The sequence below is a fragment of the Pseudopodoces humilis genome, chromosome 19 (genome assembly GCF_049639895.1).
Source record: "Pseudopodoces humilis isolate 2021_Gansu_Grassland_sample_001 chromosome 19, ASM4963989v1, whole genome shotgun sequence".
Taxonomy (NCBI): domain Eukaryota; kingdom Metazoa; phylum Chordata; class Aves; order Passeriformes; family Paridae; genus Pseudopodoces; species Pseudopodoces humilis.
Window position 1 is genome coordinate 371,119 of NC_142218.1, and position 17,118 is coordinate 388,236.

At 47.3% G+C, this 17,118-nt stretch overlaps 1 protein-coding gene across 5 annotated transcripts in view; it reads left to right on the forward strand.

Moving 5' to 3' along the window:
- Window positions 1-17,118, forward strand: part of LOC102103702 (rho GTPase-activating protein 39-like) — a 68,575-nt gene that overhangs the window by 17,724 nt on the left and 33,733 nt on the right. For 3 of the 5 annotated variants that reach the window (XM_014260804.2, XM_014260803.2, XM_088064616.1), the window contains exon 2: window positions 16,548-16,937. In XM_014260804.2, the coding sequence (XP_014116279.1) occupies window positions 16,548-16,937 (390 nt within the window). Of the gene's footprint in view, window positions 1-3,922; window positions 4,074-11,204; window positions 11,349-16,547; window positions 16,938-17,118 lie in introns of those variants that run through there. The other 2 variants (XM_088064615.1, XM_088064614.1) reach the window with 2 other exon arrangements.

Below are 17,118 nucleotides of genomic sequence, written 5' to 3' on the forward strand. Positions count from 1 at the left end.
AACAAACCTCTTTGAATGTCTCATCTGTAGACAGAATGGAAGGGGCAGTTGGTTTTATCAAAGGTGCATGTCTTACACTCTTCAAAGTTTCTGGAAACCAATATTAAGTGGCAACATAAATGTGTGTGACTTGTTGAGGAAGAGTCAATACGGCTTTTGTAGACCAAAACTGAGCTACATGACTCCACTGGTGCTTGGAAGGTGTTTCCAAGTACATTGCAGGGTTGATCGAGTGGTTTAGTGGACCTCACTGAAATGTATCAAGGAAAAGTCCATCATGGGTGAATAAATGGTTAAAAGATTGGTTGCAAAGATGAGGAGTAGATGATCAGACTTTATTGAGGAGGGAAGCCCTGGGGGAGCCAGGCTGTGATCTCTGCTGCTCAGTGTTTGTACCTGATCTAGGAACAGGAATGATGGTGGTGGCTGGGGTAGAGCAAATGAGTGAAGAAATCCTGAGCACTGAAATTCAGGAATGAGTTGAGGGTAACAGGTGGTTCTGGAGAGTATCAGCACCCTGTATGTGCTTGGTGCTCGGCAGTGCTGTAGGAAGGGAAGAGGAGGCTGGGAACTGCAAAGAGGGAAACAAAGGACAGAACAGCACAAACATCATTGTGGTCTGCTGCCATGTTGGATATTGAATGTCAGATCATCCCATCTTGGAAGAGGCTTTGCTTTAAGCACCTCTACAGGTTTTTGCTTTTTTTTTTTTTTTTTAACAGTAGCAAATACTATGTATTGGGTACATAGTATTTGGCAGATGAAGACTGTCTAGATGGATATCAAATAAAAAGCAAAGTTGAATGTGATCCAGGTTTCTGGCCCTAATCCATCAACCATGCCATTGTAGAAGGACAGAGTGGTGCCTGCTTTGATGTCTTCCTGAATTTGTTTCTTTTTTGCTATCTTCCTTGCCGCTGCTGAAAGTGAAAAACTCAGTTTTGGACTCAACACAAGCTAATAAATGTGTGGGCTTTGGTGGGAGAAAACAAAAGGACCTTGTTTTGGGCACTAAATCAAGAAGTATATTGTTCTCACCCCACTGTTCACTGTTGCCATGTATAGCAATTACTGCCATGGCAACACATATTTTCGTGAACCAGCCAAGATCCTCCAGTGCTGCAACAAAACTTCTGATACTTGCTCATTGTGATGCTATTAATAACTATGTTTCCTGCCATGGTAGCCAGGAAGCTGCTTCTTCCTCATGTACCAAGTGCAAGGAATAAGCTCATTTTGAATCAATTGTGGGGAGAAGCAGCACTGGATTTCCTGGATTTTTTTTGTTCTGGAGATCCTGTCTAGTTGCTGCCAGCTCTGCAACCACCCACTGAGTTGAGATGTCTCTTTTGTGCCATTTGTAAGAAAGTCAAGTCTCAGTTTTCCTTTCAGTTCCTTTTTATTCCACTTGCTCCCCCTTCCTTGAAACCAGGACAAACAGATGACACATATTTATTCCTCCAGCTATGCAAAGTAGTTTAAGTGTTTATTTCAGAATGACTTGGTCAAGGGGAGAACCTGGTGCAAACTAAATATGATCTTTGCCAGGCTCTGTTCTACATGATTTCTTTACTTATCTCCTGGTTATTTAAACAAGATAAAGCCTGATTATTTAAAATTGCAGCTCAACTGTTCTTGTCACTAGTTGAATTTAGCTGTGTTTAAAACCCCAGAGTGCATTAGCATGCCTGCATGAATCTGCTTTGAGTTGGAACTGTGTCAAAAAGGTCATCACCAGGGTGATCTTTTGGTGCCTTTTAAAGAGCTGTGGAAAAGGTGAAGCCTAGGCTTTTGCTTCAGATGGTGGATCCACTTGAGGCTGAGTATCTGTGAAGGGCTGCAATGTGTGCAAACCAGGGTCATGAGTCTGTCCCCAGCTCTGATTCTGGGTGTACACAAGTTACAACTGCAGTTCTCTAGTTTCGTCCCTCCAGAGGAAGGAGTTGTTTTGCCAGACCAGTCTCCTCTCAGTCAGGGAGTTCACTTTTCTTCTGCTGAAGTGTAGCTATTAACTGTAAAACCTTCCCTCCCTTTCCTCACCAACTTGAAAGTTTTATTGGCAGTCTTGGAACTTGCAGCTTTGTATGTCACTCTTTTTGATATCACACTTGCCTTGATCTCCCTGACTTGCTGGATTGGTAGCCTACTGTCATTAACTGAGTGAAAATGATGGAGTGAAACCGAGGAATTCTTTATGTTACCAGCCTTCTTGGAGAGGCTGAAGAAATGAGTATATGCCCTGTAAAGGGTTTGTCCAAATCAAGGAGTAATTGTGATGTCCACAATGAGTGACTGCATCCTTCTTTTGTTGCTGCTCTTCCCATTTCTTGGGAGGGTCTGTTCAAGGTAGTACCTCCAGAGGTACTGCCAAGGGCTGAGTCTTCCTGGGGAGGCAGCATATGTCATATGAGACTACCTCCTTCTTTGGCCCAGCTGGTTTTTCCTGGGCCTCTCTAAGAAACAACTGAGACCATTTTGAGACCGTTCACTTTGGTGACTGACACAGTTATTTGCCACAAACTGCCTTGTGGACTCCTGGGAATCATAGAATATACTGAGTTGGATGGGACCCATCAGGATCACTAAGTCCACCTCCTGGCTCTGCCTAGGACACTCCAGTTATCCCACCCTGTGCCTGAGAGTGTTCTCCAAATGCTTCTTGAGCTCAGCCAAGAGCTTGGTGCTGTGACCAGTACCCTAGGGAGCCTGTTCCAGTCCTCAGCCACCCATTGGGGGAAAAACTTTTTCCTGATATCCAACCTAAACCTCCTCCAACTCAGCTTCATGCTGTTTCCTCAAGTCCTGTCACTGGCCGCAAGAATGAAGAGATTGGTATTTTCCCCTCCACTTCCTTTTGTGGGTGTGTTGGAGATGACAATGAGGTCTCCCCTGGTTAATCCCACCTTTGTTTCTATGACATGGTGAGAGCAAAGGCAAATTTGGGGCTTTAACTAATTGTGTTTTGTTTTGTGAGGTCTTACATCTGTGAGATTGAAGAGATGTTCAGTTCTAAAAAATCTGTGACTCCATTTTAAGGCGAGGTCAAGTACCTCAGTCTTTGTTTCTCATTAAATCAAGCCAGAGCTTGTTAATGACAAAGCACTGGAACTATACATAACTAGTACTTTGATTTACTTGGAGTTCAGGGTGTTACTGTAGTCTCTGCTGGTCTTGCAGATGCAAGTGTGTAGCAGACAAAGCAGAGGCTGAAATACAGCTTGGCAGATGTGACTCTTGCTCATACTGTAATGTTGTAGAGACAATCAGGAAAAGAATGTCAGTTTGGGGCAACAATTAAGCATGCCTTTCCTTTTGGAGGAAGCTTTTTTCATGGTTTATTACGTCGGAATAAAAAACAATAGAAAATAGTCAAACATGGGCTGTGTTTTTCATCCCAAACTGAGAATTCACTCAGGGGTAGGTGAGCTTGCCAGAGCTGGAGCTGTGCATACAGCAGGGACCCATGTGCTTCTCTGTGGGGCAGGTGTGCAGGAGGGGCCAATGCTATGGGTCCAGTGCATTGGCTTTGCAACATCCTGACTCTGTTGTGTCTGATGTGCTTGTCATTCAGCAATTACTGTAGGCAAAACAAGTGAAAGGACCTCTTTTCCATGAGATACTAATTCTTCTACCTTATTGTTTGATAAAGAGTTTATGAACTTTCTGCCTGACGTTTTCAACTACTTACTTACTACCTCTCTTTCTTTGCCAGAGGAAATTTGTGTGCTTTGGGCTGGAGAAAATGATGACACTGAAGTGGCTCCTCTGCACAAGTCCTGTTGGGATGAGCTTCCTCATGACAGCTCACAGTACGGCAGAGAGTTTTTTGTTTGCAGACAGTTATTTCTTTGACCTGCTGCCAACCTGCTCCTATTCTTTGTCTTTGATTTGCAACCAAATTCCTCTGCCAACCCAGCACTGCAGTGGTTAAGTTGAGTCACACATAACAAGCTTGGACAGCTAATACTTTCAAGAGCTTCACTGCATTTGTTCCTTCATGATTTTTTCAATGGAGTTGTCAAGAGACAGCTGCAGCTGGAGGGATTTGCTGAAGAACGAATCAGCCTAAAAAAGTGGTGATGAAACACTGTTATATTTGTTTTGTGCTTTTAGCCCACAGTGTTTTCTGGACTCTGCTATCTGGGAAATTACTTGGTCTCTTACTGTCCGTGGCTGTGTTGTGCATGAGTTTTCAAGGGGCCCTGTTTTTCAGCTCATAGATGACTGTCAGCCCTTTGAATGAACAGAGACAGAGGGCCATTATTTTGCTAATGTCACACTTTTAGGAATGTAGCTGCCTCAGATATGTAACTTTGCTGTGTGGTTCTTGAAAGCATTATGTTCTGTGATCTGGCTGTTTGTAGGCCTTCCTCTGCTAGCACCTGAGGTGACACTGTCCAGTTGTGCATGGCCTGGCAGAGCAGGTTCTCCACCCTGTAATTACCGTCTCAGTCTGCTTCTGTTCCTCATCACTGCCTGTTCATGTGCTGCCTTTAGAAAAGCTAAAATTGTAATTTTTTTTATGGTCTGGTGGAGTTATTTTAGATCAGAGGTAGGTGTCTTGAGAGGTTCTTAAGTCCCCAACCCTGCCTGCTTTCACTGTGATGGCCATTTGGTTCTGAGGACCTGGCTGATTGGTTTCCCTTTACTGGTTCTGGAAGCTTCTTTTCTTTTCCTGTCTTCCCTCTATTCACCCTCTGACACTGCTCAGAAATCTCTGTAAATGCTTTCTTGTCATTGCTCAGTGTTCCCTTCTGCAGCAATAAAACATCCCTGTGTGTGATGCAAATGAGCCTTGGGAGTTGGCTATTTATTTTGTTCTCTTCTGGCTGCTATGGGCTCTCTACCCTTCAGTGAAGATGACACAAGAATTGTTGTTCTTTTGCCCTCCTTTATGGGGAGACTGCTGCACTGCAGTGTGTTTATGTCTGTGCAGTGCCTATCATTGTGTGACTGAGCCCAGGATGATCTGGGAAATGATAAAGATCAGTCACTGCTGAGTCCTGCTCCTTGCACACTATTCAGGTTGTGGGTTGCTCCCAAGATACTGGAGCAGTTGCTGGGTTTATGTGCAGCTTTTCTAAAACAGCTTCTGATTGTGGAACCTCCTATTCCCAGGCTGCTTTCCTTGGCATCAACTATCAGAGGCAGCAGCTGCTGTGCTGGGCCCCTGGCTGCAAGGGCTTCCTGGCAATGCTGGGAGGAATCCCTGAAATTGGTAGTGGTGACATAGGAGGTGGTAAAGAGTAAATCTCAGTCGTGAAGCAGCTGGGCAGCAAGCTAGATAAGTCAAGACCTTTGTCAGTAATTATAGGGTGACAGGGCAGCAGGTGAGCAGGTGCTGCTGTCCTTGAAACAGGACGTTTCCTGTTATCATTGACGTGACATTACTTGCTTTGGCCTAGCTTGATATATGCTACTTCTCCAGGGCTCTAGGCTCTTCCCCTACATCATTTTGGCAGGTACAACTTCTGCACCTCATTCCTGCATCTTAAGGGCATGATGCTCTTCACCCAGGGTGGAGCTTTGTCAGCATTGGGAAATGTCATCCTGCTTAGGTCCAGTTTACTTCTGTTCAGTAGCTGCCAGGAGGCGTGGGGGTCTTACAGGTCTGTGGAGCCACGTTCAGCTTTCTAGTCACTGACCAGGGTTTCAATCAGCAGGTAGTGCTAAGATGTGCTGGGGCCCATTGAGAAGGCAGGAGACTTAGGGGTTTCATTTCCATCCTTTCCTGTTGTTTGTATGCATGCCCTTTAAAAAAAAAATCACAAACAGCCTAGGCCTGATTTTAGAGTTTCATTCATGCTAGGAGGCTCTTAGCTGCTTTGAGTGCCATTATGGGCAGATCCTGTATGACTTGGTGCCTGCACACACTCTCAGAAGAGGATGAAGCTCAGATCTCCTTCAGCTGGCATCATTTGTCTTAGCTTGGTGTGTCCCAAGAAGACATGGAGAAAGCATATATCTTGGGTATCTGTTTGCAGAGATTAATACTCCTGGAAGGATGTGACTGTGCATCTGGTGATTACCTTGCATGAGTCCTGCTGCCCTCTTTGGTGGGATGACCATGGTGATGCTCATCAAGCCATCCTTGCAGTGTGCCTGCACAAATCCACCCTGAAACTATGGGCATCGCCATGGGGGTGATGGGAAGGCATCAGGCTGCCTCCTTGGGGCTGAGCCCAACATGCCGCCATGGGGGAGCACCAGGGGTGGAAGGTAGGCATCCCAGCCATGGTCATCATTTGTTGCTGAACTGGCAGGTTGTCCTGTAATGCCTTCACTTCAGCAACTGTGGAATATTTCCTCTCTAGGATATTGATAAAATTGAAGTTTTCCTGTGTAAATCCTGTCTATTGGGGATAAAGTCTGGTTCTGAGCATGTTGAGGTGGGATGCAGTCACCATCAGGTGAAGTGGTGCTAGTATCAGTCCCAATCCTGGTTCCAGTCCAGCGGCAGACCTGACCACGTGTCCTGGGATTGATGCAGCCTAAGGCTGTACAGGTAGGTGGCCAGCTCCCTGCCAGGGCACCTCATGTCCCGCAGGCAGGGACCGTCCTGCTGGCACCAAGCTTCCCCCCACAGCTGCCTGCTTTCCAGCAGCTGTGATTTGGATGCAGCTGTGGATGCATGCAGCACATTTTGTAAGGAGAGGGGCTGAAAACTGCCTTTTTTTTTTTCTTTTCTTCTGCAACTTGTTCTTAAATGCTCAGCCCCTTAAAAGGAAAAATAACTCTGCTGAAGCTTTCATTGAGCTTAGGAGGTGCCACTGTGTCTGGGGCAAACCAGAGCTTTTGCAGGGGCGGCTGTTTTAGTACTGGAGTTTTGGGCTTGTGCTCTGACCTGCAAAATTAAAACTCCAGCTATGGCAGCAAGAGAAACCCATAGTATGCCATGACAGCAGCTTGGGGGCTGGACAGGGTGTCAAGGCAGGTCCTGTGGCCCACAGAAGCTAGCTCACTTCTCTGCTGTGGCCTGGGGCTCAAGCTCCACAAATGATTTTGCTCCTCAGCATGTGAAACCAATGGGCTGCCGGGGACAGATAGGCAGGAGACGCTGCTTGCCAGATGTGCGTCCCTGGCCAGCCTGTAGATCATTGCAAAGAGTGGAGGGAAGCACCTGTAAGCTTCTTGATGCTGAGTGCTTTTTGACATGTCTTCTGCCTTCTGCTGAGGCTGAAGTGGCCACAGCTTGTCTCTAGCTTAACACAGTCCAAGGTGCTCACGCTCAATGACAATTTGGAGACAGAGAAATGAGAGGCCCTTGGCCTCCAAGGAAGTGGCAGGTAGCCCTCTGCATCTCGGATAGAGGAGCTGCAGCAGGAGCCTGTGCTTAACATAGCTCTCTGGTGAAGAGCTGTGCCTGGTCTGCATCACCAAGATTTTTTTAACAGGAGTTTATTATACTGCTCCTCCTGCCCTCAGGTGCAATTTCCTTTAGTGTTGTTTTGAGCAGTCCCGTGGTGCCTATGTCTCCAGTACGTGATCTCCTCCTGTTCAGAGTGCCCATCCAGCAGGTGCTTTGTGTTTTGTCTCAAAGCTGTGAAAACAGGGATGTTTTCTGTCCCTTAGTCTTCCCTCTGTTGTAGAATTCCCCCATCCTGTTAAGGGGGGTGAAGGATGTGTTGGGGATGAGCAGCAGTTCAAGTTCTTCTGTCTTCCCCTCCCCTTGGGGTGCTCTCTGTGTGGCTCCAGGGAGTGCTTTCAGGACCCAAATCAGTCCAAACCTGGTGGGCAACACTTAGCCCAGAGTGGATGATGAAGAAACATGAAGGTTGGTGTGGGAGTATCTGTGCTGCCCTCCTTTCTCCCTGCTGACATACTAGTCTCTAAGATCTTATGCATCCATCCCACCCAAGGCTCAGGTACTGTTCTTGGGCTGTCAGGCCTTAAGCCTTTGAGAGTGTGCTGAACTTTATTTTAAGCTGATTATCATTGTGGAATGGCCCCTCCTCTCTCCTTTTGTAGAGACCCCAGGACATCTCACCTGTGTCCTAAAAGTCCTTGTTTTTTACTTCTTTCTTTCTGAGACAGGATCTTGGGGAAATTTGCTGGTAATTTCAGTGTTGCCCCAACCTGCTTTCAAGGAATGAGCTACCCATTGGCTGTCTGTTGTGCTCTGGATTTGGGGTGAATCAAGAGGCTAACAGCAGCAAGATGGAGCCAACAGTGCTGGTACCTAGGCTGGGGGAAAGTTTGGGAAAGCCAGGAAAGAGGCAAGAGCCAACAGAGTCCAAGCAAGCAGAAAGCCACCAAGTTTCCCATCTTACATCTTCATCTTTGAAAATACTACCTAGCAGAAGGCTTGGGGTCTAGCACAAGGTTATGTTTGTTTTGTTGTTTTTTGTTGTTGTTTTTTTAATTAAAAACACAAAAGTAATGAGATGCTTTTTATGATAAGACCTTTTCCAGGGTCTCTTGTACTCCTAACCCACCCAAACTATGGTGTTATTCTCTCTTCTCTATGCAATGTGTTGCCAGACTGGGCTTTGCTTTCAGAGGCCTGCCCCAGTTCTGCTCTTGCTGAAGCTAAGAATATGTGCTCAGGCTTTGAGCAATCAGCATTTGTTCTGGATTTTCAGTGTGGTCTGTCTCTGGCAAAGCAGAGGTTGGTTTGTTTGCATAGTGCTTATTTTCAGAAGCAGGAGAGTTTTGTGAACAGGCTGACATATTTATTTTAGTTCCTTTATAGTTCTTGTTAGAAGGACACGTGTATTCAAAATACATTAATTATATATATATATGCATATATATATATATATTTGTGTGTGTGTGTGTACGAGGGAGATGTTTGTTTTGGATACTTTTTTTCATCCTAAAATGTAAATTACAGCTGTTATGGACTCAGCTGCAAGAAGACAGTGAATAAAGCCTGAATTGTCCAACTCAGCTGAAGGAGGATTACTATAAGGAGCTGATGCTAGAGACCTTCTGGAGGCTCTCTGCAGCTCCAGGATAGAGATGAGTTTTACAGCCTTTCCCTGGCTTTGATATGCAAATCTGAGTGAATCGGAGCCACCTGGAGGTTGCACTTGGTTTCTCAGTGTCTGTACTAAGTGAATTTTTCTGACGTGGCTTTGCCTGTTTTGCAGAAGGTGAAGGGGCAAGTGTGATTGTCTGACAAAAAAAAAAATCTGTGGTGATGTTTGATTTCTTGAACACAGCCCAAGCTGTTCTTCAGTCAGCCAGGAGCCTGGACCCACAGAAGAGCAGCAATGTCAGCAGCAGTAGAGCCTCTAGGATGGTACACACTCCCCATTCCTGAACTGGTTTGCCATGGTCTGCTTTTAGAGGGCCTTCTTTTAGAGGACTCAGGATGGTGAATATGGCATCATTCCCAGTACAGCTGCTTCTTCTCCTTTTCATGGGTCCTTTGTCCTCTACTCCATTAACAGCAAATGAAAGAGGATTTAAACCCATCTCTGTTATCTGTGGGGCAGATAATTTCAGATGCCTATCCCCATCACCTCACTTTTTGCTACAGTAAGCAACCCTGCACACACGTCCCTGCCTTTGGCTGGTGTCACACCATGGCCAGTCTCTGGGAATTGTACCTCACTCTGCTCTGTGGCCAAACCGCATTCCTCCTCTTCAAGGAGGAGCTGTTAACAAGGCACTTAGTTTTGGCATTGGCACATCCTCAGCTGGATGATCTCTGGTGATGGCAACAGCTGTCATCTCTGTCTTAGGCCTGGCTTTGAGTATGCTGCAGGCCTCCATTGAGGGCATTAATGAAAAATTCCACTTGGTATGGAGCTGTGTTTGGCCAAGAAGAACTTAGTACTGCAACTCTCTGCAGGGCTCATCCCATAGAAGGAAAGTGAGCGAAGGAGGCGGGATCTTGGCTTGAAGCACGAAAATCCAAAAATTACAGAGCATAGAAGTGAAATGGGAGACCAAGTCATAAGAGGTCTCCTTGTAGCCATGCACAGGGGTTTGTTGACAGCCTGGTGTGAAGCTCCCTGAGGCAGTTGATTCCCATGCTATCCTTAGTGCTCTCTTCCCCTTAGTAGATGTTTCCCTCCTCAAGCTGGTGCTGGGCAGCTTCCACAGGTGGGGCTAGAGGTCACATCAAGCTGATCTTGAGCTGACAGCTCTGGGTAAGAAAACATCTCTACTATTCCTACCTTTTTACAGCTTTGAAAAGAACTTGTGGTGTCCCAGGACTGTGCTTGACTGCCTTGACTGTGTTGTCACTTGGAGAATGGTAGCAGGAAAACTAGCTCTCCTGTGAGGGAGTGACTGTTTTACTTCTTGGCTTCCTCAGCTCTTCTTGCAAGTGACTCTTCCCCTGTACCTGGTCCTTTCCATTTCTGGTCCTGCTCAATTCTCTGTAGTTAAAAAAATTTTATTCCCTCCTAGACCTTCTACTAAGCATTTGTGACAAAGTTCTAGTCAGGAGATGCTTGCAGATGCCCTTTCAGGATGAAACACCATTTCTTAAAAATTATTGCTATTATTTTTTATTCCAATGCTTTGCCAAGCAGGAGTGGCAGCCAGGAAGAACTCAAGCTGGTTTTGAAGGAGCAAAATTTGTACATGTCCATCCCCTGTGTCCTTGGGGCTGCAGGAGAGAGCGCACAGCAGCTTGGCTCTTACCTGTACTATCTATTACAACACTTAAAAAAAAAACGGCCTGGTGCAGCATTCTATTCACCGCACCCTGCTGCTTGGGGGCTGAACCCTGCTGTGGCCTTGCCACTCCACCAAAACATCAGCATGCTCGAGGCACAAGCCTTCCCAGTTGGGGGGCTTTGTTTGCTGGAGTGAGCAGCTGGAGCGGTGTCCTGTTTCCCAGATACAAGATCTGGAAAGTATTACTCAGGACACACAGGAAGCTCCTGGAATTTCTGACAGTAGAGGAGGATGCACATTGGGAATGTGGGTTGCTTTTAGAAGCAAGTGGGGATTTTGTTGAAATCCCTCCATCTTGCAGGCTCTGGTGATTCTCTTAGCTCCCTGGAGTCATTGTGATGCCAGCAGGCTGCCTGTCCTGTGCTTGGGCAGTGGAGGGTTTGATATGGGACTGCATGTTGGAGGAGAAGAATAGAGATAGTGGATAGTGCTGAAGGTAGTCTTGCCCCTGATAAATCGCAGCTGTGTTAATTACCAGTGGGAACAGCCTTGTCTTCACAGCTGTGTGCAGTAAGGATGGGAGTTATAGAAGAGTGGGTTAGTTGGTCAAGGAGGAGTTGGAGTCTGCTGGCCATGCTGTGAGGAGGACCAAGTGTGCTGGGTGCTGTAGTGGTGCTGACAGCTGGCCTGCCATCCCAGTTTAGGATTTACTTGTATTGTGGATTTTTGGGGGTGCTGTCTCAAATCAGTGCTTCCACCAGTGGACTTAAAAGGTAGTGTGATGATGGATAATAAGATGAGGTGCATTGTGGAATGAGAAGAATTCAAAGATGCCAGTTATGGGTGCAATAAAAAGACTGGGGTGAAGTTTCTTAAGGATCTGCTTTGTATCGTGTCTGCTTTGACAATGCCAGCTGCAAACTGGGGCCTGCAGGCAAGTTCTGTTTTGGGGATGCTGAGTCCCAGGAACTGAGATGAACTAAATCCATTGCTGTGATCCTGCTGGTGGGAGCAGGCGCTGCAGTGCTAGTGGGAGTGGGCGCACACTCTGTGGCTGCTGCATCCCTGAAAGGACAGGGAAAAGCATTATTTAAACTATCCCCAGGAAACTTCTTTAACCTTGTAAAGTGGAATATGAATTAATATTTTTTTCTGTGTCCAAGTTATGGTCTTACCTCTGCAATTCTGGTTTATGATGTCTTTCCAGAGTTCCTCATGTTATGTTTGAGGTTTCTGTGGCAGCCTGAGGCTGGCCCTGCTCCAGGGATGTGGTCCTTGCTTTTCTTATTTCTGTGTGATTGTACCAAACTCTTTAGTATTTCAGTGTATTTTGTGCAGATTTTTTTACCTGGTTAAGCTCTACCTCAGTCATCCTCAGCCCCTTAATTTTAAAGGGAGCAAAGAGGTCACCCACCCAAGTCATCCACTAAAGTGTCTTTGCACACAAAGCTGAATGTAAGCTTGTTAAAATGGAAAACTTTAGTTAGCAACATACACTGAGTTATGACCAAGTGCTATGAGAAGAATTTATTTTCAGTAGTTTGCACTTACCAGAAAGTAGCTGACCTCTCTGCTGAGGTGCAGCAGCATGGGTACAACCATTGGTGTTCTGAAGCTTTGCTAACCTATTTGCTAGCAAAACAGATCAAACACAGTGCACTCTTGAGCATTAAGGCTGATGGCTCAAGTGACTCATGATTACTCAGGGTCTTGGAAGGTGTTGTGTATTTTTTCTTCCTTGCCAGGCAAAACCTCCAGAACTGTCTCTGGTCTTTCTCCCAGGCTCATATTTGCGTGTGTTTTTGTACTGCTTTCCTCTTCCAGCCCTTCCAACACCTGCTCTGCCCCAAGAGTGGCAGGCCATGCCCCCACATTTGGGTGAAGCTCTCACATTCCTGCGTGGGTGGCAGCCTCTCCCCACACTCTGAAGCTGCCAGTGAGCCACTTGGGTCTAAGTATCCCTCTCAGCTCTCTCTACCCCTTTTCCTGTTGTCTGTCTATCCTTGTGAAGAGTTGGGGTGCTCTCAGACACCACTCCCCTTGCGTTCTTGGAGCTCTCCCTTGAATCCTCCATGCTAGTTCCTTGTCCGACCCACACTTTGTAGTTTCTCTCTCCATAAACCTGCTTGTTGTGCTCTGCTCCCAGAACTGCTGGGCTCTGCTGCTGCTCTTGGTTTTCCCTTTTATACCCTGTTTATGCTTGTTTCCTCTGCTGATGTCTTTGAATTCCTTTTTTTTTGCTTGTATGCAGTTTGACATTGCAACTGCAAGGGAAGAACAGGGTTGGTTCTGCAACTCTCAATGTGAGCTGGGACATGGGGTGCTGGTGAGGCTGTTGTGTTCACCTTTGTAGTGGTTTAGGTTTGCTAATTTGAGTTTCCTGGCCAACGCACCAAATAATGTAGTGGGTTTAGCGCAAGAGAAAATCACCTGTGCACCTACTTAGAATTATTTACTCATTTCCTACTGTGAGGTATGAATTAGGAGAAGGAAAAAGCAGGCTCAATACTTAAAAGGTATAAAAAAAACCTTTATTAACAGAACTAGAAGAATAATAAGAATCAAAATAAAACCTTCAGAACACTTCTCCTCCCCAAGCCCAACTTCTTTTCTTTCCCAGCTGACAATGAAGAGACAAAATCTGGGATTTTCAATCAGTTACCACCTCAACAATAGTCTTTCATCAGTTCTTGTAGGGAGAATTTTTCTTTTACCATGCCATGGAGACTTCTCCACAAGAAACAGTTCTCTCGTGGCTTTTAATTTCCACAAATAGCAGCTGCCCCGGGGAAAAAAAAATCTTCAATCGTGAAGCTCCTCCCATTTTCACAGCCTTCCCACAGCTGAGTTCATGGGCCATGTCAGCTTATGGGGTATTATTTTAAGGATGAGCTGTTCAAAAGCAGAGGTTCTGTTCATCTATATCTGTGATCATCTCTGGTAACAGAGATCTACTTTCCCTGGGGACAAAGGGTCTTCATCACTCTTATTTCTCTCTCTCTTCAAGCTTCTCATGGGATCACAGCTACTTCAACATCTGTTTTGCTTCATTATAAATGCCTCTTCTCACATCAACACTTTGAACACTTCATCCCCCCATACTTTCTCATGAATTAAAGGGGATATTTTAGTGTACCATAATCCATCTCCATGGCCTTACCAGAAGAATGAGGGCGTCTCCTCATTCTCCTTCTGTCTGGGACTTGACTCCTCCTTTACTAACCTTGATGTCTTCATGTTGTCCTCTACATGTCCTCACTGTGCTTTTCTCTCGCCCAAGATCAAGGTCTGTAGGTCTCATCTGTGCACTGGGAGAGTTAATATCTCTCAGGCCTGCAGATGGTCATGATGGTTTCTGCTGGCAGTGGCCGCAGCAGTCACGGTGTTGGATTTCAGGCCACACGGGGCCCCCCCTCCCTCTGCCCGGCAGCTGCTGGGGCCACGGCACAGGGGGCCTGGCTTGCCCTGGAGCCGCTCCCAGGGCCCAGCAGACCCCAGCTTGGGCTTAGTGTCAGCAAGATGTTAGCAGCGAGGGCCCCACAGCCTCCCATCCCCAGCCTGGCCACCGTTGGGGTCTGCCTGGCTCTGCCAGGCCGCACAGGCTATGGTGGAGCAGGGCTGGCCCAACCGACACCCAGGTACCTCTTCAAAGCTGGAAGCAAGAGAGAAATTTCCCGGGCTTGCCTGTCTTTAAAATGTAAAATTCACAGAGGGAGACAGATCTTCTAAATGGTTGTTGGTTCTCAGAGCTATTGTTTTTTTCCAGGCACAGAGGAAGCTCTTAGCAGTTTCTCAGAAATATCATTTCCCTGAGTGGCTTATTTGCTCCTCACCAAGTATCAGTTAATGCAAAACCAGCACAACCTTAAATCAAATAGAGGAACTGAAGTTGTTTTGACTCAAAACCAGCAAACCACAAACCCCAGATGTTTTCTGAATATTGGGTTTTCTAAGTGGGATCTATTTGTAAGCACACTCTTAGCAATGCCTTGTCTGGTGGTGGTGGGAGACCATCAGGAACTGGTGCCATGGGCAAAGGTGGTGTGCTCTGTTCCCAGCTCCTTGTTTGTCAGTGTGAACAGTTGTGATGGTGGTAGTCTGGGGTGGGTAAGCACATCTGACTGAAAACTGATTTATGACACAAAAGAAAGGGCCTTCACCCAGATCAGCTTTCCCAACCAGCCTGTCTGTGGTAGCCTGACCATCAGCCCTCCATGAGAATGCTTGGAGGTCAGCATTGCATAGTGTCTGTGCTCGGTATTGTGGCAGGGGAATTGCACCTTTTCAGAGACAGTTTACATTTACTTTGTGTTGACTTGACATAGTACCTATCAATTTTGAATCCTCAGGGAGTTGAGGAATGGCCTGCTTTTTATGGGTGCATGCCAGACTGCTCAGCATTGATTGCTGTCAATCAAGCCCACAGTTTTCCTAGCAGAGAAGTGCAGTGGGCAATTAAACCCTCACCTAGATTTGCCTGGTGGTAGGAGACATGCTGACCTTCCTCGGAAAGCCAGGGCAGAGCCAAAGACCGGACTGCCATGCCAGGAACTGCCTCCTCTCCCATACCCATACCAGCAGGGCTGGGCACAGGAGCCCAGGCTGCCATTTTGAGCACTGCAGTGCTTCCACCATCACTTCTGACCCTTCTGAGGACCTGCAGTCTGGTAGCTCAGAGTGTGAGAGGGACGCAGTGGGATCTCCCTTCTCCTGCTTCTGCTGTGGGAATGGCTTCTGCTGTCATGCCCTCGCTGGAAAGCAGCTGGAGGTTGTGTCAGAGTGAGCTCCTGGGAAGGAACAGGTTTCAAGGGGTGCCTTGGACCTGTCCTCTTCATATTGCTTTTATTAATAACAAAAATAGCTTTGGTTAACTAGGCCCTCCTTCCTGCAGCTTCCACCAACATTGGGATGTTGGCTTTGGGAGGTGGGAGCAGGAGCTGAGGGGCGCATGTTGTTTTTCAGCATGCTGAGCATACAACTGGGCTCAGGATCGCTTTAGGCTGTATCTCTCCTTTGTAGAGGGAAACCTTGCTGGGTTTGCACTCCCTTCCTTCATTTGCCTGGGCTATCCAAAATGGTTTGGGTTACTGCATTGGGGAGGCTTTGGCTTTGCTAAGCTCCTCAAGCCAGCTTTTTAAGGCTTGGTGTGTCAGTGATAAGGTTGATGTGCCATGTATGATGGCTATGCAACCCAACACCTCTTCATCAAAACCCCTGTGCTAATCTGCCTGAAAACCAGTACTACAGCACTGCCTGCCTTGCTCTCACTGACTGGGCTGTCATGGGTGCTAGTAAAGGACCCTGGGGATCAAGGGGTTTTCTAGGGCTGCAAAAGGGTTGTGGATCAGCAGTAGGGCCTGTCCATTGGGTCACCTTATACCCTGCTGAAGGCTCTGTTCCATCAGCCAAGGGGGAGGGGGAAGAGCCTGCAATGGAGATAGTCTTATCCACCACTTATTCCCCACATATACCTTTTGGACAGATAGCTGTGGACTCTGAGCAGGGTCCATGGGACCCAGAGGTCTGGTCTCCCCAGGTGGAATGTGCAGCTCTCAAAAGGAGCAGATCCTGCTCTGCAGATACTCCCTGCTCCTGAAAGTCAAGTCCCTTGCACATCTCCCAGGCACTGATGCTCCTGCAACCGGGCCAGCCCTTGATGTGAATCATCCCAGCATCAGCAGATGCTAACTAACCCTTTGTGTTAGTTCTGTGCTGGTGAGTGGGGAGTGAGGGCGCCAGGCTAGTGGGGGTGACCTCCCCTTCCCCGAGCCAAAGAACTGGTCTTTTGTCTCAGCCCAACTCAAGCCCTTGTCCTGGCTTCTCCTAAGATCATTAGATTGCTCAGTAGCCCCAAGCAATGCTTTGATCTGCAGGCAGGCTGCCTGGCCTAGTGGCAGTGGCTCTATAGGACAGACAAGATGTTTGCTTTGGGCTTCTGGCCCAGATTAATGTGGCTCTTTGTGTCCCTGCAGCTCAGACTGGGTGGAGATCATCGAGCCCCGCTCCCAGGAGCGGATGTATGTGAACCTGACCACTGGGGAGTGCAGCTGGGAGCCCCCTCCCAACCTGAAGGTGCGCCAGTCAGACCAGAAGCAGTGGTGGGAACTCTTTGACCAGAACAACAACCGCTTCTACTACTACAATGCCATCACACGGCAGACAGTGTGGCACCGGCCCCAGGGCTGTGACATTGTGCCCTTGGCACAGCTCCAGGCCATGAAGGGCAGCTCCCAGCCTGACTGCTGTGGCCAGGAGCACCGAGGCAGCGGTGGCAGAAGCACCGTCATCCAAATGGCCGTCGTTCAGGAGATGGATAAGGGCAAGTGGGACAGTGCGGTGGAGAAGAGGAAAGATCCTGCCAGGTAGGGGGAGAGCTTCAGCTTTCTCTGTTTATATCTAATGGGTGAATTTAGCTGCCAGGCAGGCCCTGTCAGGTAGCTTGGGAACCATGCTTCCCCAGGAGGGTGCTGTGCTGCCCCAGGAGAGTGCAGCACTGGGGCGAAGTACTGCCAGGCCACCAATCACTGCCATGTGCCCTCCTCT